Source organism: Caretta caretta, chromosome 9 (genome assembly GCF_965140235.1).
Source record: "Caretta caretta isolate rCarCar2 chromosome 9, rCarCar1.hap1, whole genome shotgun sequence".
NCBI classification, from domain to species: Eukaryota; Metazoa; Chordata; order Testudines; family Cheloniidae; genus Caretta; species Caretta caretta.
Window position 1 is genome coordinate 55,062,367 of NC_134214.1, and position 26,511 is coordinate 55,088,877.

The 26,511-nt window shown below is 45.6% G+C and overlaps 2 protein-coding genes across 4 annotated transcripts in view; one reads left to right on the plus strand and one right to left on the minus strand.

The window, feature by feature from the left end:
• Positions 1–12,865, plus strand: part of THAP4 (THAP domain containing 4) — a 48,683-nt gene extending 35,818 nt beyond the window's left edge. Inside the window, exon 6 of one of the 2 annotated variants that reach the window (XM_048863560.1) lies at positions 12,547–12,865. In XM_048863560.1, the coding sequence (XP_048719517.1) occupies positions 12,547–12,666 (120 nt within the window). In that variant the 3' untranslated portion in view covers positions 12,667–12,865. The other variant, XM_075132303.1, reaches the window with a different exon arrangement.
• A 5,805-nt stretch (positions 12,866–18,670) lies between these two features.
• The window catches only part of BOK (BCL2 family apoptosis regulator BOK), a 50,322-nt gene continuing 42,481 nt past the window's right edge, over positions 18,671–26,511 (minus strand). The window contains exon 6 of one of the 2 annotated variants that reach the window (XM_048863583.2): positions 18,671–19,810. In XM_048863583.2, the coding sequence (XP_048719540.1) occupies positions 19,790–19,810 (21 nt within the window). In that variant the 3' untranslated portion in view covers positions 18,671–19,789. Of the gene's footprint in view, positions 19,815–26,511 lie in introns of both variants that reach the window. The other variant, XM_048863582.2, reaches the window with a different exon arrangement.

Here is a 26,511-nt window from a genome sequence, read left to right on the forward strand (position 1 = left end):
CACTACTAAGCCAAAGATTTTAAATATCCATCATTAGTTTATACTGTGTGTAAACAGCTGGGGCTCACAAGGAGTAACTTGCTTATTAGAACTTCCCCTGCAAGCGTGCCCTAGAGAAACTGATGTACTGAACCCAATTTGCTGAGGCTAGAATGCTGAAGATGTGTTATTCTTTGGGGGGTGATTGTGTTTGTAAAGCAGCTCAACAGTCTCTTCCTTGCTTTGGTACAAGAGTAATAAAACAAGGTGATGCATGTGAAATGGAGCTCATGTAGCACAGATCTGTGGGAGGATCACTGCTTCTGGGCCACTCTCCTATCCCGTAGGGCTGGTCTACACTTAAAAATTAGGTGGTTCTAGCTATATTGCACAGGGCTGTGAACATGTCATGTCCTGTGCAACAGAGTTAGTTCAACCTAGCCTCCACTGTAGATGCAGCTCGGTAGACGGAAGAATTCTGCCATTGATCTAGCTACTGCCTCTCGGAGAGGTGGATTACCTACACAAACAGAACATAAGAATGGCCATACTGGGTCAGACCAAAGGTCCATCCAGCCCAGTATCCTGTCTACCGACAGTGGCCAATGCCAGGTGCCCCAGAGGGAGTGAACCTAACAGGAAATGATCAAATGCTCTCTCTCCTGCGACCCATCTCCACCCTCTGACAAACAGAAGCTAGGGACACCTTTCCTTATCCATCCTGGCTAATAGCAATTAATGGACTTAACCTCCATGAATTTATCCAGTTCTCTTTTAAACCCTGTTATAGTCCTAGCCTTCACAACTTCCTCAGGCAAGGAGTTCCACAGGTTGACTGTGCACTGAGTGAAGAAGAATTTCCTTTTGTTTTAAACCTGTTACCCATTAATTTCATTTGGTGGCCCATAGTTCTTATGGGAACAAGTAAATAACACTTCCTTGTTCACTTTCTCCACATCACTCATGATTTTATGTACCTCTGTCATATCCCCCCTTAGTCTCCTCTTTTCCAAGCTGAAAAGTCCTAATCTCTTTAATCTCTCCTCATATGGGACCCATTCCAAACCCCTAATCATTTTAGTTACCCTTTTCTAATGGCAGTATATCTTTTTTGAGATGAGGGGGACAACATCTGTACGCAGTATTCAAGATGTGGGCGTACCATGGATTTATATAAGGGCAATAAGATATTCTCCGTCTTATTCTCTATCCTTTTTTAATGATTCCTAACATCCCGTTTGCTTTTTTGACTGCCGCTGCACACTGTGTGGACTTCTTCAGAGAACTATCCACAATGACTCCAAGATCTTTCTCCTGATTAGTTGTAGCTAAATTAGCCCCCATCATATTGTATGTATAATTGGGGTTATTTTTTCCAATGTGCATTACTTTACATTTATCCACATTAAATTTCATTTGCCATTTTGTTGCCCAATCTCTTAGTTTTGTGAGATCTTTTTGAAGTTCTTCACAGTCTGCTTTGGTCTTCACTATCTTGAGCAGTTTAGTATCATCTGCAAACTTTGCCACCTCATTGTTTACCCCTTTCTCCAGATCATTTATGAATAAGTTGAATAGGATTCGTCCTAGGACTGCCCCTTGGGGAACATCTCTACTCCACCACCCCTCTCCATTCTGAAAATTTACCATTTATTCCTACCCTTTGTTTCCTGTATTTTAATCAGTCCTCAATCCAGGAAAGGATCTTCCCTCTTATCCCATGACAACTTAATTTACATAAGAGCCTTTGGTGAGGGACCTTGTCAAAGGCTTTCTGGAAATCTAAGTACACTATCAGGATCCCCCTTGTCCACATGCTTGTTGACCCCTTCAAAGAACTGTAATAGATTAGTAAGACATGAGTTCCCTTTACAGAAACCATGTTGACGTTTGCGCAACAGAAATCCACTTTCTTCAACACAGGAAACACCTCTACAGCAACTGCTGTATCACAGCTGCAGTGCCATATCTGCACTGCTGTAGCTACTTTAGTGTAGACATACCCCTAGACACAAGATAATGGGAAGCAGGGTTGGAGACTTCCAGTAGCCCACTTCCAAAACCAAGATTGTTCATGAGAGGCTGCTAATGCTTCCCCCAACACCTATAGATGTGACAAATGACCCGACAGAAAATAAATGCCTTTTGTCATAGACCTACCCACACCCATTGCCACGTGTACGCTTTATGTGAGGCAATCAACCTTCACCCCTCCCACATACAGTACCTTCTGCTCCAAAAGAGGCATCCCTCCGTGCATACTACCTCCTCTCTATGCCCATTTCCCTTTACTCCATGTTTGTTTCCTTATTTTTTTGAGAAGCAGTGAACTCCCTTGGCTTCCATGAAGTGCAATGGCTTTTTGTCTCCGTCAGGGACCCAAATGTCCTTTTGAATCAAACTAAGTTTAAGAAAAAAAACTTATAGTTAATAGGAGTAACAAATTATTCACTTTGTTTCCTTCTTCCAACATTCAGCTATCATTATCCATTATTTGTATTGTGGTAGCATCTAGGACCCCTGGTTGTGGACCAGAACCCCATTACAGTAGGCTCTGTACAAACACAGAACAAAAAGACCCTGCCCTAAAGAGCGTACAATCTACTACCCATAATAAGAAAACATTATGGATTTTATGAATGTACTTGTTTTTAAACAGGTTAGTTTTTGAATAGGATGAAAACCCCTGAGCTAAAGCAGAGCACTGCATGTCACAGTGCTTTTGCTGAGACATAATAAAGGTCCTTCTAGTGGCACTGCAGAGCCTATGTGATGAGTACTCTGGCATACCAGCGAGTAAGTATTGCTCTATTTAACCTGCCAATTTTAAGCCTCAGCAGTCATGGCATCTGCATGGCATCCTTCTGTGATTTGGCAGGGTCCATGCTAGAGAGCAGTCAACAAGACTCATTTTGAAAATTAATGACCCTCATCTCCTCTTATGGGAGGGTATCCTATTTTGTCCAATAAACAGCTACCTGTTACAAGGTGGTAGCTGGCCAAGGTAGTAGTTATTTGAATGTCTGCTAGATCAATGGGCTGGTGTTTTTTCTGGAAATTGTGGGTATATATTTCACGGCTCTGGTTCTTTCCACAAGCATTAAACACACCCATAGAGAACCTTTCATTTTTATTTGCATACATATTCATGATGTTTTTAAAAGGATGACTTTGGCTTTGCTTTAACTGACTTTAATGTCAAAGTAAAGAAAGACTGACTCAGTCACAAAACCAGCCTGAGGGCCAACCTGTTCCGTTGTGATCATGAAAGAGAAAGAAACCTTCTTGTCTCAGTACAGTCCTTTCTAAACAACATTATTCTATAAAAACCCTTTCTTGCACACTAGATTTCAGAGTCATTTGCTCTCTGGAGTTACCATAGAATATCAGGGTTGGAAGGGACCTCAGGAGGTCATCTAGTCCAACCCCCTGCTCAAAGCAGGACCAATCCCCAACTAAATCATCCCAGCCAGGGCTTTGTCAAGCCTGACCTTAAAAACCTCAAAGGAAGGAGATTCCACCACCTCCCTAGGTAACCCATTCCAGTGTTTCACCACCCTCCTAGTGGAAAAAGTTTTTCCTAATATCCAACCTAAAACTCCCCCACTGCAACTTGAGACCATTACTCCTCGTTCTGTCATCTGCTACCACTAAGAACAGTCTAGATCCATCCTCTTTGGAACCCCCTTTCAGATAGTTGAAAGCAGCTATCAAATCCCCCCTCATTCTTCTCTTCCGCAGACTAAACAATCCCAGTTCCCTCAGCCTCTCCTCATAAGTCATGTGTTCCAGTCCCCTAATCATTTTTGTGGCCCTCCGCTGGACACTTCCAATTTTTCCACATCCTTCTTGTAATGTGGGGCCCAAAACTGGACACAGTACTCCAGATGAGGCCTCACCAATGTCGAATAGAAGGGAACGATCATGTCCCTCGATCTGCTGGCAGTGCCCCTATTTATACAGCTGTCAAGGTTCCTCCCCCACTGTGAACTCTAGGGTACAGATGTGGGGACCTGCATGAAAACCTCCTAAGCTTACTTTCACTAGCTTAGGTTAAAACTTCCCCAAGGTACAAATTAATTTTATCCTTTGTCCCTGGATCTCCACTGCCACCACCAAACTCTAACTGGGTTTACTGGAAAACTTAGTTTGGACACGTCTTTCCCCCCAAAAACCTCCCAACCCTTGCACCCCACTTCCTGGGGAAGGTTTGGTAAAAATCCTCACCAATTTGCATAGGTAACCACAGACCCAAACCCTTGGATCTGAGAACAATGAAAAAGCATTCAGTTTTCTTACAAGAAGACTTTTAATAGAAGTAAAGAAATCACCTCTGTAAAATCAGGATGGTAGATATCTTACAGGGTAATTAGATTCAAAACATAGAGAATCCCTCTAGGCAAAACCTTAAGTTACAAAAAGGACACACAGACAGGAATAGTCATTCTATTCAGCACAGTTCTTTTCTCAGCCATTTAAAGAAATCATAATCTAACACATACCTAGCTAGATTACTTACTAAAGTTCTAAGACTCCATTCCTGGTCTATCCCCGGCAAAAGCAGCATACAGACAGACACAGACCCTTTGTTTCTCTCCCTCCTCCCAGCTTTTGAAAGTATCTTGTCTCCTCATTGGTCATTTTTCAGGTGCCAGTGAGGTTACCTTTAGCTTCTTAACCCTTTACAGGTGAGAGGATTTTTCCTCTGGCCAGGAGAGATTTTAAAGGGGTTTACCCTTTCCTTTATAGTTATGAGAACAGCCCAAAATGCCGTTAGCCTTCTTGGCAACAAGGGCACACTGTTGACTCATATCCAGCTTCTTGTCCACTGTAACCCCTAGGTCCTTTGGGGTTGGGGATGTGGAAATGGGAATCCATAGAACTGCTGTGTGGAAGGATGAAAAACATGTGTAGGTAGGACTGATTCAGGGTCCATTTGTGGTTGCTCCTAGTTTTTGTTGCTCTGGGTCAGCAATGACTGGGACCGCTGTTGAGGCAACACTCTCTGATTTTTAATGAATCAGTTTGTATTGCTGAACTGTGACATCTCCCTGTAATTTTGGGGGTACCATTGACTGGCTACTATAATAGTCCTGTCCAGTCCTCATTAGCTAAAATGAGTATTGTTCTGCAGTGAGGCTTTAAAGGTGAGAGATCTTAAACTTGGGGGATTAGGAGATCCTCAGATATATAAGCAACTTCCCTCCACATATATGAAATCACAGACACACACTGTCCAGAAGGAAAAGATTTGCATTTTGCTAGCTACCTCCCTTTTGAAACAGGGTAACATGGGTGAAAAATGATGAAAGCTGCGCAGAGAAAGCCTGAATAGTACATTCAAAGGAGGGAAAGTAACTGATGTGCTGATGATGGTAACAATGGGTACCTCAGACTGTGTAGCTCAGAGAGCAGCTAACTAAGGCTGTGTCTACACTTCGAGGTAGGGGTGTGACTCTTGCTGATATACACATAAGAGTTAACACAAGTATAAATAGCAATGTAGCCACAGGTTTCAGAGTAGCAGCCGGGTTAGTCTGTATCCGCAAAAAGAACAGGAGTACTTGTGGCACCTTAGAGACTAACAAATTTATTAGAGCATAAGCTTTCGTGAGCTACAGCTCACTTCACCGGATGCATAGAATGGAACATATATATAGTGACAAAGTTCCTCCTTTACCTTGGTGGGTCTTACGCTTATTGGCGGATTTGCTCGCTTCAGAGATTCACAGCAGCCCTCAGTTTGGCCATTTTCATGAACCCACAGTCCAGGTCAACTTCTCCTGTGTCTGACCAGGAGTTGGGCGGTTTGGGGGAAACCCAGGCCCGTCCTCTACTCTGGGTTCCAGCCCAGGGCCCTGTAGAATGCAGCTGTCTAGAGTGCCTCCTGGAACAGCTGTGCGACAGCTACAACTCCCTGGGCTACTTCCCCATGGCCTCCTCCCAACACTTTCTTTATTCTTACCATAGGACCTTCCTCCTGGTGTCTGATAATGCTTGTACTCCTCAGTCCTCCAACAGTCCACATTCTCACTCTCAGCTCCTAGCACCTCTTACTTCCAGCTCCTCACAGGCACTTCCACAAACTGAAGTGAGCTCCTTTTTAAACCCAGGTGCCCTGATTAGCCTGTCTTGATTCTAGAAGCTTCTTGATTGGCTGCAGGTGTTTTAATCAGCCTGTCTGTCTTGTTTCCAGAAGGTTCCTGATTGTTCTGGAAACTTCCCTGTTACCTTACCCAGGGAAAGGGGACCTACTTAACCTGGGGCTAATATATCTGCCTTCTGTCACTCTCCTGTAGCCATCTGGCCCGACCCTGTCACACTTGATTGTGAGATGGTGGCTTTTGGGGCATCTAGTAAAGTGTTCTGAAATATTTCCCAATTATCCTTGATGTTTTTCTGATTAAATTCTTCCTCCCAGAAAAAAAAAAAAAAAAAAAAACCTTCCCTGGGAAAAGGGACCTACTTAACCTGGGGCTAATATATCTGCCTTCTGTCACTCTCCTGTAGCCACCTGGCCTGACCCTGTCACAATATACATACAGATAAGTTGGAAGTTACCATACAAACTGTGAGAGGCTAATTAGTTAAGATGAGCTATTATCAGCAGGAGAAAAAAAAACTTTTGTAGTGATAATCGAGATGGCCCATTTAGACAGTTGACAAGAAGGTGTGAGGATACTTAACTTTAAAGGGAAATAGATTCAATATGTGTAATGACCCAGCCACTCCCAGTCTCTATTCAAACGCAAGTTAATGGTATCTAGTTTGCATACACAGTAGCACTGGTAGCAGCAGCAGAGGCCCAGCTGAGCCACATTGAGTACAAACCCCCCTGCAACCGGTAAACTCTAGGAACCCATCAGGTTCTACTGGAATTATTCTCCCTCTGGTTGCTGTAAAATTCATTGGAACATTTATTGTCCTTTAATTTTCTCCCAGTGCAGTACAAGATTGGCAGCAACTTTTCATTTTGCCTTGACCAGCTTTACTCCCTTTAATCCTTTGATCTCAGGCCATTGGTCACCTGAGGGAGAACAAAGCCAGACAGACCCCTGCAGTGTGAAGTTTGGAATTCCATTCCTCAATGCACACAAGATTCTACATCTCCCATAAGCTTTTTAAACAAAACTTAACTCTCCTGAAAATTAGCCTCTCCTGCCACATGATGCCTTGGAGCCAGATAGAGGCTGGCCCCTGTGCTCAAGGAAGGAGGGCACAGAGAGCTTCCCTTCATGTGCCTCTCACACAGGAGCCAGCCGCAGCTGCAGTGGCTTACTCTCGCTAGCCACACATAAAGGACCATGGCAGAGGAGAGTGTACACAGCAATGGCTGCACTCCTGAGAGCTCCCGGAGACTAGTGCTCCATGAGGGGCAATGCCTCTGAGAATTCCTTGTGGGCTGTGTGGCTCACCACAGGCCAGCACCTTACAGGCATAACTGAGCACTCAGCTTGCTGAGAAGAGCTTCTTAGCATGCAAAGCACTAATACCAGGAAATAGCATACCCTGCAAATGCAGAGACTCACTACTCTGCCTTGTTTGAAATGTCCAGTTGTGGAACCATAGAAATCAGAGCTGGAAAAGACCTAAAGGATTATATCATTCAATTCATTCCCCTGTCTGTAGAAGATTCCTTCTTATTTTTTTAGGATTTGGATAATGGGATCAGAATTGGGATGATTAGATTTGAAGTATATCAGTGTTGCCAACTCCAAGCATTCAAAGATCATGAGTCAGGGCCTGAAATAGTGAGTTTGTGTTAGAAATCATGAGATTTAAAAATTTGTAATTTGTATTCTTTTTATGTCTTCTAATGCTGAAGTATTTAGGGTTCACATTTTCAAGCTTTTTGCTACACTCTGAGCACTAGAAACTTACTAAAAAATAAGAAAAAGCTGAGATTCTTGGGAAATAAAATCATTTCAACAGTTGAAGCTTTAAAAAAAAAACCCAAATATCATGAGACCTGCAGTACATGCATGAGAATTAGCAATTTTGCATTCCCTCTGAAGCACCTGGCATTGGACACTGTCAGAAGACAAGATACTGGGCTAGATGGACCTTTGGTCTGACCTAGTATGGCCGTTCTTATGCATAATATAGAGGTGATTACTTGACATCTTAAAATATGTCATAAACACTGAAACAAAAGAACCCCTTCAAAAATATTGTTAATGTTAAAGGAAGTTTAAGAACTTAAACACAAAAGTCAGGAAATTTTAAAGTAAGGTTCTCGCACCATATTTTGTTGCTTACATTGCAATCTTTCATTGTGCAATTACACAATATACAGTGTGTGTAGAAAGACAAAATGTGGCATAAGCCCTTGTAAGGCTATCAGGAAATGGTGCAGTTCATTTGTATTTGCTGAGGTACATCACTTTTCTTTTTCTAGATATCTGACTAATCATTAAGATCAGCCATTTCTATTGCAGAGAAGCACATCGCATGTGGTCTAACCGGTCCAGACTGAGTTAGTTTTGAGATTAGAACAGAATAGTTGATTTAGTTGGGGATTGGTCCTGCTTTGAGCAGGGGGTTGGACTAGATGACCTCCTGAGGTCCCTTCCAACCCTGATATTCTATGATTCTATGAATAGGAATTTTCAGTTGCAGCTTCATGTTTCCCATAATTGATTCATCCCAGGACACACCGGTATGCTAGCAATATCAAAAAGGGATGGTCTAGTCCTTGCTGCCCCACTGATCTGACTTATGAACTTGGCAAGTCATAAAGCCTTTCTGTACTTCAGCTTCCATAAATTGGAGATAACACTTCCTGCCTTTATTAAAGTGCACTGAGGTTTTCTCAATGAAAAGTACAGATCATTATGAATGATAAAGCAGTGTGGTGCCCAGCCTGTACAACCTGTGTTATATCATCTCCCCCACCAAATTGTCATTCGTTTCCATTAGTTAGGAAATGCAGTTGTGTTGCTAAGGTTGCTCAGGCAATAAAAATCAAGGCAATCACCACTTAATCCAGCATTCACATCCAGCCTCAATCTGTATGCCATCCCACCCAGATATCAAAATGCCCAAACAGCCCCATAACAGATACATTTTCAGTCTAACATAGAACCACTTCCTCACAATCATACTGAAATGCACAAGCTAAACCCCAGCCTCAGACAGATTACAATAAATTGCCTATAGACATACATGTACTGGTGAAAAGTCTAGTGTATTAGCTGTAGAGGAAAATGGCGGAGGTTGGACTTCAGCTTATGAGTGGCTGTCAGGAACTGGAGGTTCACATTGTGATTGGTTCTGTGATGGAATTGAAAGTGGGTTTGTTGTGTTGCTGCACTGTGTTGATGTGTTACTTTGTGTGTGTGTGTGTGTGTGTGCGCGCATGTATGTGCATGGGTGAGTGTGTGCTAAGGGATGCAAGTTGTGTGAATGTCTTGTTTTTTAGTAATTGTGTTGATGGGAAATGCATTTGAGCAGTCTTAACAGTATGATAGTGTTTTTGTGAAAGCCTCATTCTTTCTTCTTTCTCCCTGTCCATAACTATTTCATGGGCAGCAAGAAGTCCTACAGCCTAACACAGCTCACCTCACCCCTATGATAACATGGATGTTGTATGTTACCCCGCACACATTATCCCTATCACTTGTTAAACCTCAGCCGCTCACTCCCAGGCCAACAGACTTCCTCAGATCTATCAGACCAGGATCCTCTTGAAGGGAGCAGCTGCCTTTGGAGCACAATGGAAAACTCTGTGTCTGTGAGAACGTGTATATTTTTACATTGTCATTCTTACCCTCCCTCCAAGTCCACCTTTTCTATGGCCCCCTGTTAATCCTAGGGACTAGGACAGAGCAGGAGGGAATTATAGCCCACATTGTCAGAAACATGGAACATACAGTTCTGCTGCAGAGGCAGCTGCCCCCTCTACTACTGGCTGCTTCCATTCTCTGATGGAGCTGAACTTTTCTTGGTAGAGATAAGTAAGGTTTTTTTAAATTAGGGCAATAACTGTTTGTTTTAAAGAGTCGCTTTTGAAAAGTGGCATATGTCCAAGGTATTTTGAAAGTGTGCATATGGGTGGAGTTTGGAGCTTCAGGGGACTGTGCTTCTTTAGCTAGATGGGGATAAAAAATGGTGAGACTGGCAGAGTCAAATGTCAAATTTACAAAAGGCATCATTTAAAAAACCTTTCCTCTGCAAAAGAGCCTGAATATTTGACTCTAAAAATTATGGAAAATTCCACTGTCCTCAGTAAAGAGAGTGTGTTAAATTGGGGCCCATTGTTAAATCCTTAAGGAGAGAAATATCAGGATTACATCCTGCTTTAACTACAGATCTCAACACAGTCCTAACTCTGGAGTCACAACCAATGCCTCCATCATAACAAATGTTCCTGTTATGTTTGGTGTCTCTAATGCTGAACCACTCTGAGATGATAATGTAAATAAAGCCATTAGAAGAAGGGCAAATGTTTTTCAAGCTGTTTGTTTTTAAAAGCAAGAAAGAGTTTGATCTAAATCTTGGAGTCTGTAGATATAAATATATACAGCTGACAACAGCATCTCATTAAGATATATATCTTTTGGAAAGTATTTTGTACAGTATGGTCCAAAATTGTGGATCCATTGGGAAACTTTTTGACTGTAACACTGTCCTTTGCATTTTCCGTTCTTCCTTTCAGTTGAATGCACCACATGTAATGAATTTTTAAATTTGACTAGTTGATCGCATTAAATGTAACCACTTGGCAGAGCTATCAGACTGAGCTCCCTCAGTCCCTGAGACTTCATTTCCGCTAATCTCTGGGACTGTGTTCACCATGAGAAGGAGCAACGGGGGCCAAATAACATAAACAAATCTTGTGGATGACGTGCAGAAAATCTGCACTGAAATAAGTCAAAGGGCCAAACTGCTGAGCGTGTGGAGTCTATGCCAAGATACTTTCAGGCACCGCTGATTACTCAGGGCAGTCCTGTGCACTTATATGTGGGGTCATATGATCACTTCTATGCAAGGTTCCATATAATCCATAGCTGCAGCTCCATATATTACACCTCTTGCTGCAGAATTGTGCTCCAGGATCAAAGCTTTCAAAACGATGGGCCTGATTCTCCACTCTCTTCCACCAGTTTTATGCTGGTGTAGCTCACTGACTTGAAGGAAGCCTTTACGGTACCTTGAAGATGTAAACCAATACAGTGCATCTTCCTGCATCTGCTTACATTCTGAAACAATAGCTCTGAGAAATGTAAACTGCCCTGTTCAACTCGATGGGTTAAATCTCTGATCTAAGCCTGTCTTTACTAGGGATATTTGTGGCAGTGTAGCTACAGCAGTGCCAGGTCCCCATATATATGCTCTGCACTGATGTGGCTTACCCCATATTACACCAGCGGCACCACTACAAATGAGATGAGTGAAGTGTCAATATTAACTATTTCACTGCTGATCATTTTAGCAGAAGATAATGTGTTTAATTCCAAAGGCCCAGCTCCTCCAAGGGATTTAGGTTTCTAATTTAAGATTTTAAATATTTCTGAGGAGCTGGGCCAGACTGCTTCCCCCTCAGCTGCCCAAACATCCAGCTTCCCCCTGATAATTTCTTCAGTGCAATTAATCATGGTCAACACAAAACTTTTGGATGTACTGAAAGCTGCCAGTGTGTGAATCTGATGTCAAAATAACTAACCTAAGGAGCTGCTGTACTGATTGTATTATTAACTCTCTTAATTACAGGCCTAATGTTTTCATTTAAATGAAGCTACTTCATAATTTCCAGTCTGCCCCAGCTGGCTGCTGCAGAATTCAGGAAACATGCTGCAGAATTTAGGTCCAGCTTGTTACAGAGTACATTGGAGCTTGCTGCTAATAATCATCAGAGATGGAATTTGGCTTTGCTTTATGTGAGCATTCATTTTCCGTCAGAGGTAGTGATTTGTATTTGAAATTTAGCAAACTGGAAATGAGGTAAGAATGGCCAAAGCCCTAATGGCTGCTGCTATTCTGCAGCAGGAGATGCTTTTAAAGAATGTGTAACCTCTGACACACAGCCTGTTTATTAGTGTGTTTGTTTCCGTTTGATGACTGGCATATTTTATTTTCCATCGGTCCTACTGCAGGACAGAGAGAACTGCCCTGGGGCCTAAAACCTGCAAGGTGCTCAGCAACCACCCAGAGGTGGCAAATCTTGTCAGCTATACTTCAGGCATCCCTCTTAGTGTACACGGTTCTCAGTGTAGGACCCAGCTGTGCAGTACAGTGGCAGCCATCACTCTGACAGTGGTGCTTTCTCTTAGGGGAGAAAGCTGCTCTCTGCTTTATTGGAGGGTAGAGTGTGATTATTCCCAGTTTCTCCAGGTGCTCCTGTAACAAACCAACCTATTTGAAGGCATAGGGAAGGGAGGATTGCAACAGTCCTTAAGATTTTGCCTGTGGAAGTCTGTCAGACATGAGAAGGGCTGGGCCAGTAGCTTTCAGCTAAGGAAATAAGAGCCAAGCTTATTCTAGCCCCAGATGTTGGTTTACATTATTAAAAAAAAAAATGCTAACTAGAACAAAATAAAGGGCTGTGTGTGTTTATTTCCCTCTCAGATTACCAGAAAATTTAGGCTCAATTCCGATGGGAAACTAGAACAGACCGTCTCCATGGCAACCACTGCGCAGCCAATGACTCAGCACCTTCACATTACCTACAAAAAGGTGACACCTTAAAAACAGGAGGGTAGGGTTTCCCCACAGAAAAGGCGGAGCCTGGAACCTAAGGACAGAAGCACTCTTCCATCTTGGTGACCCATATTCACACCTGATTACAGGAGGGGGAGGCAGGTGAGCTACACATGCTGTTGGAAATGTTATGCAGATGTTTCTGTAACCGTATATATAAAAACCAAATAAAAAGCCTTTATTTTTATGGCTGTAGCTTTGGACCTTATTGCTGTGGGGGCTGTAAATTCCTCTGCTCTGGCAGTGATTAAACAAGGGGTTTCTCAGGCCTGTTCCCTAGTGAGTTAGGAGGGCTGGCAGATTCAGCCTTCTAATCTCTTATATGATCTAAACGGATCGCCACAAAAACAAAACAGGAAGATAAAAGCAGCAGCAGTACAGGGTGTGACAGACAGAACTCTCCATTCCATCTAACGCAATACACGCTAAAGGTTAGGAGAGAACACCTCCTACTGCAGGACAGAGAGAACTGCCCTGGGGCCTAAACCTGCAAGGTGCTCAGCAACCACCCAGAAGTGGCAAATACCCTTTACCCCCTTTACTTCAGTGGGAGTGGAGGGAGCTGAGTAGATAGCAGGATGAAGCCAATAGAGAATCTGATCTGAATCACTAGGAGTCATTCCATTGACCTCAGTGGGTTTCGGTCAGGCCCAGAACAAATCCCCTCCCAGTACAGGATGGAGGGAGCTCTAGAGATAAGAGCCACACCTTCTCTAGTTTAAATGCAGAACACAATAAAACTCAGATTGACAGGCACATGATAAAGAAAAGCTCCAGAAGCTTTAAATAATGAGGGACTAGTTTCTGCAGCATTTTCAGTGACCTTGGTTTCATGGTTCAGCCTTTGATGGTAGCTGATATATAATATTAGAAATATCAGTGGTCTTTGTGCAATGGAGATAAATTTGAATCTAAAATTAAAGCCTTAATACACGTGAGGCAGTTTGAAAGATAGTGAAACAACTACCTTTTCAGTGTGGGGAAGAGGGATCAGACAAAGTTTTCTGAGACATGGGACTGAAAAAATTGTAACTCACTTTATATGAAGGGGAAGCTATAACTTTGCCTAAACATTTCAAATGAATTTTATTCAAGATTTCTTGATGAGCTATACGGCATGGGCCTAATTTTGGTAAGGCTGGCTGTTTGTTCCCTACAGATTTTATTTGAGCATTTACCACACCATCAGGTTATGGAGGATTGTATAAAGTTCACCAAGTGGGGCCACAATGTTCAGATTCAAAGAGGTTACTCTCTTTTGTGAGGTTTTAAGCTCAATCTGCCAAACCACTTGGGTTCAAGATGGTTATAGATGCTGTCAGAAGCGTATTAGATTTGAATACTACATTTTATTGTGTTTAATTGAATAGCACATACAGTCTTCATACCACATCTCTAAGAAACTAACCCATCTACAGCAAATTTTTACATACCAATGATCATAAATACTTGGTTTAAAAACAAAAACTTAAAGAAATTATAAATCAAGAAAATTCTGAGACAGGTGTGTGAACATGCTGTTAGACTGAGATTCTCAAAGTCATCTAGGGGATTTGGACACAGTTTTCATTCATTTTAATTGGCCATCCAAATCCCTTAGTGGCTTTGTACATTCTCATGAGGATTTTTTTTAAATTAGACTTAGATTGAGATTTTCAGTGTTTCTTTAAAAAAAAGGGGGGGGGAGGGAAAGTGAGGAAGTTTGGAGTTAAGATTTTACATAAGCTCTGAACTTTTTCTCCCTTGTCCCACTGTACTATGCTTCATCCAAGTAATGAAAATGCAGGTCTGATAACTGTATTACTTTTCAGTTTTTCTGAATTATTAATAATGGGGAAAATAATGCAACTCTCAGCTCTCTCCTGTGTAGAAAAGGTAAGGTCAGCTTAGCTCTCTTAGCTGCTTTGATGGAGCTGGGCGTGCAGAGTCTACAACCACTACTAGTTAGAGGGTGGCATACAGCTGCTGAGGTGTTCAATCCACCTCAAGATGAGAGCTGGTCAAAATATTGCTGTTGAAAGATGCTGGACTGAAAATGGCTCTTCATCTTTTAGAAAACAATTTCCGTTGGCCAAATATTGGGAATTTCATCGAGAGACTTCAAAAATGAAAATTATTGGGCTTTGGATTTTCATCAAGAGTACAGAAAATTGACAAAACAAAACTTTAATTTTTGTCAGCTTTTCATGTAGGGTGGGGAAGAATAAGCATTTCCCAACCAGCTCACGAATCACAGAAAACTCTTCTGGCTAAGGACCACAGATAAATGTAAGGTGGAATTTTTTAATTATTATTATTTACAAATAAGGTGGATGATGCACTATAAGGTGGGTAGAAAGCTGGCTAGATTGTCGGGCTCAACGGGTAGTGATCAATGGCTCCATGTCTAGTTGGCAGCCGGTATCAAGTGGAGTGCCCCAAGGGTCGGTCCTGGGGCCGGTTTTGTTCAATATCTTCATAAATGATCTGGAGGATGGTGTGGATTGCACTCTCAGCAAATTTGCGGATGATACTAAACTGGGAGGAGTGGTAGATATGCTGGAGGGGAGGGATAGGATACAGAAGGACCTAGACAAATTGGAGGATTGGGCCAAAAGAAATCTGATGAGGTTCAATAAGGATAAGTGCAGGGTCCTGCACTTAGGATGGAAGAACCCAATGCACAGCTACAGACTAGGGACCGAATGGCTAGGCAGCAGTTCTGCGGAAAAGGACCTAGGGGTGACAGTGGACGAGAAGCTGGATATGAGTCAGCAGTGTGCCCTTGTTGCCAAGAAGGCCAATGGCATTTTGGGATGTATAAGTAGGGGCATAGCGAGCAGATCGAGGGACGTGATCGTTCCCCTCTATTCGACATTGGTGAGGCCTCATCTGGAGTAGTGTGTCCAGTTTTGGGCCCCACACTACAAGAAGGATGTGGATAAATTGGAGAGAGTCCAGCGAAGGGCAACAAAAATGATTAGGGGTCTGGAACACATGAGTTATGAGGAGAGGCTGAGGGAGCTGGGATTGTTTAGCCTGCAGAAGTGAAGAATGAGGGAGGATTTGATAGCTGCTTTCAACTACCTGAAAGGGGGTTCCAAAGAGGTTGGCTCTAGACTGTTCTCAATGGTAGCAGATGACAGAACGAGGAGTAATGGTCTCAAGTTGCAGTGGGGGAGGTTTAGATTGGATATTAGGAAAAACTTTTTCACTAAGAGGGTGGTGAAACACTGGAATGCGTTACCTAGGGAGGTGGTAGAATCTCCTTCCTTAGAGGTTTTTAAGGTCAGGCTTGACAAAGCCCTGGCTGGGATGATTTAACTGGGAATTGGTCCTGCTTCGAGCAGGGGGTTGGACTAGATGACCTTCTGGGGTCCCTTCCAACCCTGATACTCTATGATTCTATGACTTATCAGTATCAGGTTTTAAATGGAAAGCAAGTTATTAATAGTAATAATATATACAACTTACTCCTTTTCTTATTAAGCTAAATAAAATGGAGAAATTACCTAACACTGTAGGTACCCTTACCAATCATTTAAAAAACACACAAAAAATTTAAACCAAGAAACCAGGAGTAACCTTCCCACCCTAAATAGGGAAGGAGAAATAAGGAAGAATACCCCACCATACCTAAATATTATTCTTTGAACAGTGTAGGATTTAAGCACCTTGCTGCATCAGGGCATTCCAGTATAACTGCCATGTTGTGCACTACTGCAGGTATAACATCTGTTTCACTAACAATTATTATTGTCCATACATTACTGCATGGGGTATGAAGAACTGCATAGCATTGGCCTCAGGAGCAGCTGCATAAGCATTATTACTGCTCCAAAACCTCCAGTCCCAGAGAAGAAAGAGAGAAGAGAGTCTGCTGTGGAACATGTTCTGCCATTCCCTGAGAGCTGTTGGTTAAAATAACTCTGCCATGTCCTATTGTGCATAGTTTTTCCAGTAAGAGATTCCCAACTTAGCAGCAGCTGTACAAAATAGACTATAAGTAATATGATGCTAGCTTAAAATGTTAGGTGAATGACGAACAGTGGCACTTTCAGGAGGGTCCATTGCACTTGGTTTAGGGAGCATGGAATGCGAGAAGAGTGTGATCGTAAAGTCACAGTCCACTACTTCAAGGATTAGAGTTCAGGGAAACCACCTTTACAAATTCCCTATAAACTGCAAAACCAGATTTTCCTCCCCAGAGTGAATTTTCACAGCTTTCTCCAAGAAGATGCTCCTCTTATGTCTGCCTCTGTCAAAAAAACTCCTCTTGCAGGGGCAAGTGCTGCCTATAGTCCCATGGCGGGGGCCCTCTATGGACTTTAATAGAAGATGTATTGTACGCACAAAGGCAATTTTTAGATACAGGTGATCAAAAAAAACCCAAATCCTTTCTGGAGCTCTTCTCAAAACAAGATTAGTAGAATACCTTTCTGTATCACTTCACTATCAGCAGTGTTTCCTGTTTTAATCACTGGCTGCCTGTATATATAACCCCCCCCCCACACACACACACACACACACACATTCCTCTTGAGCAATGCTTGTTTGTTTGTTTGTTCTTATCTTTTTGTTATACTGCCTTAATTGGTGCATTTAACTCATCAAGTGCCTTAATTTCGTGCATTCTCCCTTAGTGTTAGTGCTTTACTTACAACACATTTGTAGCCTGCAGCATTGTAATTCAAAGCAGCTTCTAAATCCTAATCTAGACAAAGATTTAATGGTGCAGCACTGGATTGGGTTAGCTAGTTTGATTAACCCACACGTGGACTAAAATGCCAGTCAAGACAAAAAAAAGGCAGGTTGTATTTTACGATATGCTAAATTAGTTGAGATAAAGCCTGGCGGCTAGTATAGGTATTACTAGTGATGTGGAACTGGTCTACAGATTTTGTACCATTCTAACTCTTTGGTTTAGAAACCAAAGTTTACTGTACATTTAAAGAATAAGCTATACTGATAAGCACTTTATACCAGTAGAACGGTCTTCACACTAAGGCATTGTACTGCCTTAACTAGATCTACTTCTGAACAGACAGTTCTAGCAATACAAAAACGACATTTAGACCAGTCCTGAAGTGTTAGCTAGCTCGATCTATGACAATCCTAGGCCAGGTCTACATTTAAAAATTTTGCTGGCATAGCTGCCTGTTAGGAATGTGAAAAAATAATCACATCCCTAACTGACACAGTTCTGCTGGCAATAACCCTAGTGTACATGTCGTGATTTCAGCAAAAAAAGTCCTTTTGTCCATGTCTTGCTGGGGGGAATTGGTATAACGTGTAGTGACAAAAGAAGTCTTGCTGGAGTGCAATGTCTACACTGGGAGGGATTCTGGTATAGTTCTACCTGCAAACCCTTTCCAGTGTAAACAAGGCTTATGCAGATTCAGTAGAAGGGGTGTGATGTGGGTTACTGTTTGTTTTTTTTATTATTAATTATTATTAATGTGGAGGCAGCCAGAAGAAGGCTGTTTGCTTTCTTCAAGCCCAAAGCTCCATGAGCTTTCACACCTTCAGAAGGGAAAATGCTGTTTTTCCCCATATAAATATAGGGTAAAAATATCCACCTCCCCAATATTCATGCATGTTCCTACTCCAGAGAAACTGGTTTTCTGAGTAGGTCTAACCTTAGGAGCAAGGCAGCTGGCAGGATCTTGACCCAGGACTAATCTGTTGTCAGTGCAGCTCAGCTGAGACTACTCAGCCATTATGCCTTTGGAGACAGAGATATTTTTTAAGATGTGTTAACTAATGTGAGTTGAACCAGGCAAGCTGTAGTTTTAACAGGTTAGCTGGCTGTGGGTAAACCACAGAGGGGAGCTCAGCATTTACTTCACCCAGCTAATGTATTAATATCCCAGTGCAGACAAGGCAAATTGTAGTTTTAACATGTTAAATACCCCTTTTCACCAGCAGTGACCTGACCTGAGTGTATGTCTCTCTCTCTCTCTCTACACCACTTTAGACTGTTCTTGTATTTGTTTAAAAAACACCACATTAGTTCACAGAAGCCAAACTCCATCTATTTTTATTATCTACCACAAGAGAAAATTGCAAGTCAGAATTTATAATTTGCTAAAGGAGAAACATTTGTCACACTCAATACAGTTTTTCCCACTCACATCATGCTGCTCACTTGTGACTTTTCTCCACATTCCCCCCACCCCACATTGTACTTACATGCTCTTGTTCTTTGGCTCCATCTGAATCTCCTTCTATAATGCTCAGACAAAGCTGTCATGTGAGAAGTGATGCTTTGCTCCCATCATTTTGTTCACCTGTGTAAATCACACTGATTGATTTCTAAACAGTCTCTGCCCCTGCTGTCCCCTTTACAATTACTTGTTACAATACAGTAAGTTGGTCAGTTAAAGCATGCTGTATCCCCCAGATTGAGTTGTTCTGGTAGTCCTTACACTCCCAAAGTCACAACTGGTTTGTAAATTACTTTAGCAGGGGCATCAGCTGAAGAGGGCAGCTCAGTCAATAATCCACCACTTCACAGCCTACAAAGGTATCCCCTCAACCACAATGTACCATGCACAAGGGCACAACGGTCAGGCTTGGGTACAAAGTTGAAGACTGCATTAGCCACTGATATACTGAGAAGAGCCTAACAAAGGGGACTTAAAGGGACAATCCATTTTTCAAGTGAGGGGCACATTTTTCCCTCTGATACCATCTCCATGTCCCCCTGGTACAGAAGTGCAACTGTGTGACATGACCAGAAAATAAATACACGTATGAATATCCATATCACACACTAGTAAGAGATTAGCCCATCAGTCTGCCCTGGGAAAAACAAGGGCTTCAAAGGATTACTCTGGATCCTCCTGTCACAGAGGAAAGGATGTTTACAGTTGGATAGCTGCTCCCTGCTGAAGGGAGAGGAGAGAAATGTTTCTGTTGATCCCAGCCTCTCTTCTCTTCCTCTTCTTCAGCATCAGACAGGTCTATGGTTATTGTTGCTTCTGGGTGTGGGAGGAGCTGGGGCTTGGGGCCACATTTGGTGACTGGAATCATCTCTCTGGTAACAGCACAAAGAAGATGGCCTTCAGGAAGTGACCAAAGCTACAAATGGCAGCCACAAGCCAATGGGAGCGAAGGCTGGGATCAGTATTCACCACACATTTTGTGATGTCTGCCTAAGGAGAAGGAAACAGATCATCAGAACACACAGAACCACACTCTCCCCTACCACCTCCAATGGCACATCCTGGCCTCGAAGACTGTCTCACACCATGCCTCCTGCTGGGTGAAGCTGGGACTGGCCCACCGCTGCCCCCAGCCAGCAATATTACACCATTTCCCCTGTGGTGCCTCCTTTCAGCAACGAGTGCTATGAGCACCATCTCTGGCATTGCCACCCCCTGTAAGCTGTTAAATGACGCCTGAAGGCACTAGCGAGCTCTGAAAGATTTATTCATATTATTCTGCACCATCTTCATTCACACTGTCTTCCAACTGGGTTGCTGAACATTCAGCTCATGTGACAGCAAAATAAACTCTCTCCCCTTTCAAAAAGGATACCCTCTTCACCTACCTTCCTGCCTCCTTAGTAACAACCAGATTCTGCCCAAAGATCGGGCTGTTTAATTTCAGCTCAGATTGCTTTTACTTTTTCTCTTGCCTTAACGTTTTATTTGGATCTCAGTTGGCCAAATCAACCCCCCCGGCTTAAGCTTTATTTGTTGACGTGTGCATTAGCACAGATGCCTCCTAGACATGTGGGCTGACCTCAAAACCAGCTGCCCAGAGTGATCCTTAAGTAGTTAGGGGAATGTAAGCTAGCCTGAAAGGGAGAGGGCAGGAGGAGGAACCAACCTAACAGCAAATTCGTGTTAGAAGGGATATCTTCCGGCACTGAAAAGGTGAGGGTGGAAAACCTTTAGAGGGCAGGAATGAACAGGACTGAGTTGCACAGAAAACTGCATCTTTGGAGAAAAAACCCAACTGTAGATTGTCCCAGCAATGCAAAATAGCTGGCTTTGTGAACTGAGTCAGAAGATCTGGATTCTCTTTCTGCTTCTGCCACAGATTTCCTGGTGACCTTTAGCAAATTAACATGTCCCAAGTGGTTGCAGACATGGCCACAGATTTTGGGATGCCCAATTTATGCCCAAGTCCAGTATTTTCTCATAATGCTACAGTCTTAGTCTTTGGGGGCTTCAGATGCTCAACACCTTTGAAAATGAGCCCCTATGTGCATCTCAACTTGGTCACCTAAAGCTAGTGGGAAGTTTGGGCCTTATTCTGTGCCTCTAGTTCCCCATCTGTAAAATGAGGCTAATGCTGACAGAGCTCATGGAAGTATTGTGAGTTTTAATTTATTACTGTTTGAAGAGCTGTCTGAGCTTCTTAGATGGAAGGCAGTGTAGAAAAGTAAAGTATTATGTTATAACCACACTCCTACCTTGCCCAGTAGCCTGGCCTCCCAGGTTTAGGATTACCTCAGTTTTTCATACGCCCTTCAGTCCATTCCTAGAGCATCCCAATTCTCTAACAGGGAGCTCTGGTGAGCAGGGGTTGATGTAGGGCTTGCACCGATTGAAGGCACTGCTTGTTGAGGCAGTGACATCAGTGGGAGCAGAGTTGACCCCTTCATGGGGAACTGTGATACGAACTATCCCAAACAATGTAAAGGTATATGCAAACCCCTACATTAATGTCATCTGTGCCTGATGTCATAAGAGTTAGGAAAATCAGAGCTAGTGTGCCAACAGTAACCTTGGTGCAGCATTGTGAGAAATCTACATTCCAAGATGGGGCTAATCGGCCATGCAAAGTGAGGTCTTACACTCAACATGATGGCATTTCTTTGTTTGTCTGGCTGTAAAGAGAGAGCTTTTGAATGCCCCATCTCATCAACTTCAAAATTGCATGGAATGGTCGTGGTATCAATGGGCAGAAGTCTATTGATTTTGGTGAAATTGAAGAACCAGGAAGGGGAAAGGGGGGGGACACTTAGCGCTCCTGACATCTGATTAGCAGAGCACAACATCAGCCACCTATGTAACTGCTTATAGATCTAAGAACCAGTTGATGGGAGCCATTAACACCTTCCAGTATAGCAATACCTACCCCCATCTCAGCTCTGTCCATCCCAATTGAATTTAAAATGGTGACACCATGAATGACTTCTCTCTGACAGAAAGAAAATAAATAAAAATGGGGCGGGGGGTGAGGAACACCAAGAGGCCTTGGAATGGGAGGAAGGAGGGAATAAGAGGGTATGGGGGTGTGAAGGTTTCAGTTGGTCCTCCGAGCCCCTAGGAGGCGATGGAGAGCTATGGTCCCACTGGCAGGCCTTAGTCACACCTTTCGGGTGCTGGGGAATTAGCGGGGAAGGTGTGCCAGCCGGAGTCTGCAGCGCGCCCCTCAGGCAGGGGAGCGCCGGTATGAGTCTGCAGTGCACCCCTCAGGCAGGGGAGCGCCGGTATGGGTTTGTGGCACACAGTTCTGCTACCCAAGGCAGGTTGGCTGGGGTAAGGGAACGCAGGCCCACTCAACTCCACTGCGTTCCAGCCCAGGGCTCTGACGGTGGCGGGAGGTGAAGGTCCCGCCAGTGGGTCAGCGGGGGGCCATCCGCGCCCGCTGACCAAACACATCCACCCCACGGAGCAGTTCTGCCCCTGGGCTACTTCCTATCCGGTCTCTCAAGTGGGTCTCTCCGGTCCCTCCAGCTCGTCCGGGTATTCCGCTGCTGGCAGCTCCAGCTCCCACTCTGTGTCGGACTCACACTGGCCCGGGCTACAACCGGGCCCTTCCAGGTCCTCCGGGTACTCAGCGGCTGACCGTCCTGGTCGCCACAGGCCTTCCTCCCGGTCAGGTTCCTCCTGGCCCAGGGCCTCCCCTGTGTCGGCAGCAGGATCGCAAGGGAGCAGCCAGCAACCTGTGTCTGTCTCCCTCCTTGGTGCTCTCCTCACTGGGCAAAGGGCCCCGCCCTTTGTACTTCCTGTCCCACCCCTCCCCTTCCGGGGATTGGCGTAAGCTTGGTCTGGCCCTGCCCACTCAGGCTGAGAGGGTGGCTCTTTACCCTCTGGTTCAGAGGGAAGTCACCCTTACTCCCTATATACCCTACCCCTCAAATCCAGCTCCCGATCTTCGGAGCTGGCATCCTCACCCTCTCAGAGGCGGGATAGGAAATCTGCATTGGCGTTGTCTGGTCCCGCCTGATGGTGAATCGTGAAGGCATAGGGCTGCAGAGCTAGATAACACCGCATCAGCCTGGCATTATTGTCCTTCATCTTATTAAGCAACTTCAGGGGTGCGTGGTCCGTAACCAGTATAAAGGGGGCCCCGAGGATGTAGTAGCGGAGAGCATCGACTGCACACTTAACGGCTAGGGCCTCTTTCTCCACAACGGAGTAGTTGCATTCTCTGGGGAACAGCTTCCGACTGAGGTAAACAATAGGGTGTTCCTCCCCATCCACCTCCTGTGAGAGGACTGCCCCAAGCCCTACACCTGAGGCATCAGTCTGAACGATAAAGTCACGATGAAAGTCAGGGCTGAAGAGTACTGGATTGCTACACAGCCGTTCTTTGATAGTTCGAAAGGCCGTCTCGCACTCGTTGGACCAATGCACCCGGCAGGGATTGTCCTTGGTCAGGAGCTCCGTTAGCGGGGCCCTAATGCTTGCGAAGTGGGGTACAAACCGCCAGTAATAACCAGCTAAGCCCAAGAATTGACGCACCTGCCTCTTCATGGTCGGCGCCGGACATTCCTGGAGTGCTTGGACTTTCCCGATGAGGGGGCGGACCTGTCCCTGGCCCAAGGTGTACCCCAGGTAAGTGGTTTCCTCCCGCCCGATTCGGCATTTTTTTGGATTGGCCATAAGCCCGGCTGTGCTTGGTTAAGATGCTCCTCGCAGTTATTGCCATAGATGACCACATCGTCCAGGTAGGCCGCAGCGTACTTCGTGTGTGGTTGCAACACCCGGTCCATCAAACGCTGGAAGGTTGCTGGGGCCCCATGTAGGCCGAAAGGCATCCGGGTGAAATGGTATAACCCTGAAGGGGTGGCAAATGCGGTCTTCTCCTTGGACCTGGGATCCAAGGGGATCTGCCAGTACCTCTTGGTGAGATCTAAAGTGGTGATATAACAGGCCTCCCCGAGCCGGTCGAGGAGCTCATCGACGCGGGGCATTGGATAGGCATCAAATTTTGAAATAGCGTTTACCCTCCGGAAGTCAATGCAAAACCGCTGGCTCCCATCTGGCTTTTTTACGAGGATGACGGGGCTCCGCCACTCACTCTGGGAGCGCTCAATAACACCCAGATCCAACATCGCCTGGACTTCCTCCTCTACGGCCTCCCGCATTCGCCTAGGCAATGTGATCTCGGACCACCACCCCGGGTTCCGTCTGGATCACATGGTAGGTGAGCATAGTTCGCCCGGGTTTCATGGTGAATGTCTTGGGAAATGCCCTTACTAAGCAGAGTGCCTGTTCTTGCTGCTCGACTGTGAGTGTCTCTACTAGCTGGGGCTCACCATTATCCAACTCCTCGGGCGGTTGGGGCCCCAGGTCCGGTTCGGGGGGATATGGGGCAACTAGGAGCCCTTCCCGGTCCTGCCAGGGTTTTAGGAGATTTACTTGATAAATCTGCTTTTCCTTACGGCAACCAGGTTGCCGAATTTTGTAGGTGACAGGCCCTACCTGGCAGAAGACCTCATACGGACCCGGCCAGAGGGCAAAAAGTTTTGATTCCTCCGAGGGAAGCAGGAGGAGTACTCGGTCCCCTGGCCCAAATGATTGAGCCTGGGCGCCCCAATTGTAGTGCTGCTCCTGGGCTCTTTGGGCTGTGTTTAAGTTCTCCCTGGCGAGCTCGCCCGCCCGCACCAGCCGCCCCTGCAGTTGTAAGCCGTATTGCAAGAGACCCTGTATTGCAGATGGGTTGTGTTCCCAAGTCTCCCTCAAGAGGTCCAACACCCCGCGGGGTCGCCGCCCATAGAGGAGCTCAAACGGGGAGAACTTCGTGGATGCCTGGGGGACTTCTCAAATTGCCAGTAGTAAAGAAGGGAGCAGCTGGTCCCACTGGCAGAGGTCCTGGGTGGGGAAATGCCGCAACATTTCCTTCAGGGTCTGGTTAAACTGTTCGACCAATCCGTCAGTCTGGGGATGGTAGACCGAGGTCTGCAATTTGTTAATCCCCAATAGGGCACATACCTGACGGAACAGCTTAGATGTGAAATTGGTCCCTTGATCAGTGAGTATCTCCCGTGGGAGGCCCACCCATGCAAGGATCTTCACGAGCTCCGCAGTGATAGTGCGGGCTGTGATACTTCTTAAGGGGACAGCCTCGCGGAAGTGGGTGGCGTAGTCCATCAGGACGAGGATGTATTGATGGCCCGCCTTATTTTTTGGAAAAGGCCCGACCAGGTCCATTGCTACCCGCTCAAATGGTACACCTACGACTGGTAAAGGGACCAGGGGGGCCTTCCGTACCCCTGCCGGAGCTGCATGTTGGCAGTCCGGGCACGACACACAGTAATCCTTCACCTCACGGTGGACACCGGGCCAGAAGACCCTGGCCAGGACCCTGGCCACAATTTTTTCCTGCCCTAAATGGCCGGCAGCCGGGATGTCATGTGCAAGCTTTAGGACAGCCCGACGATGAATGCGGGGGACCACGAGTTGGGTCCGGACCTCTTGAGCCTGGGGGTCTCGGTCAAGGCGGTAGAGCCTCTCGTGGTTGAGTTCAAACCTGGGCCATTGGGTGATGCGCCGCACCTCCATGACCTCACCACCCGGGCCAGCTGCTCATAGGCAAACCGGAGCGTAGGGTCCTCCCTTTGATCCCAGCTAAAGTCCACCAGGTCAGGAGGGGGACCAGCCATTTCCAGACCATCCTGCCCGGGGGTGAGACCTGGGTCAGCTCAGGGTCGGAGCTCGAGTCAGGTCCTGTCTTCCTCTCAGGCGGGGCTCCCTCGAACGTCTCTTTGGTGGGTAGGGATTGGAGCACCTCAGCGAAGTCTGGCCAGTCACGGCCCAGGATCACTGGATAGGCGAGGGATGACGCCACCACCACATTCATTAACTGAGTTGCTCCGTTCACCGTGATGGGGACCCGAACCGTGGGGTATGATTTTACTTCTCCGTGGATGCACTGAATCCGTACTTCCCCAATGGTCCGCTTGGTGTCCGAGAAGAGCGCCTGGCGGACAAGAGTCTGCCCACAGCCCGAATCAACTAGACCCACCACGGGGACCCCGGCGACTTCCATGGGAGCTGTCAGTTTGACCTCGGAGGGCAGACGGGTCCGTCGCTCCCCGGTGCACACCAGGCCAAAGTTGCAGTCCATCGCAGGACAGCCCCGTTGCAGATGACCGTACTCGCCACATCGGAAACAAGGTCCTACCTCTGGGCGCGCCGGCCGCATGGGGGCACCAGTGGGGCTGCAGAGTTGGCTGGGGCCCAGTGGTCGGGTTAACGTCCAGGGCCAGAGAGTGGTGTGGACTCGAGACGTCGGGAAAACTCGGTCCTGCCGCCATCTGGTCGTTGGGTACGGTGGGGTGCGTTGGTTTGGGAGGTGGGCCCCCTCTTTTCAAGTTTCTGTGCATTGGGTCCAGAGTTTGGGGGGCGGGCGGCCGGTCCTATCGGGGCCTCTGCCTTGAGAAAGTCCTCCATAAGCGCGACGGCCGTGCTCAGACTTTGTGGCTGGTGCCGCAACACCCAAGCCCTCCCCTGGGGCGGGAGGATGTGCACGAATTGTTCGAGGATGACCTGTTCCGTCACCTCAGCTGCTGTTCGACGCTCAGGTTGGAGCCATCAGGTATCTGCGTCCTTCAGTTCCTGGGCCACGGCCCGGGGTCTGGCGCCCGGTGGGTAGACCTTTTCCTGA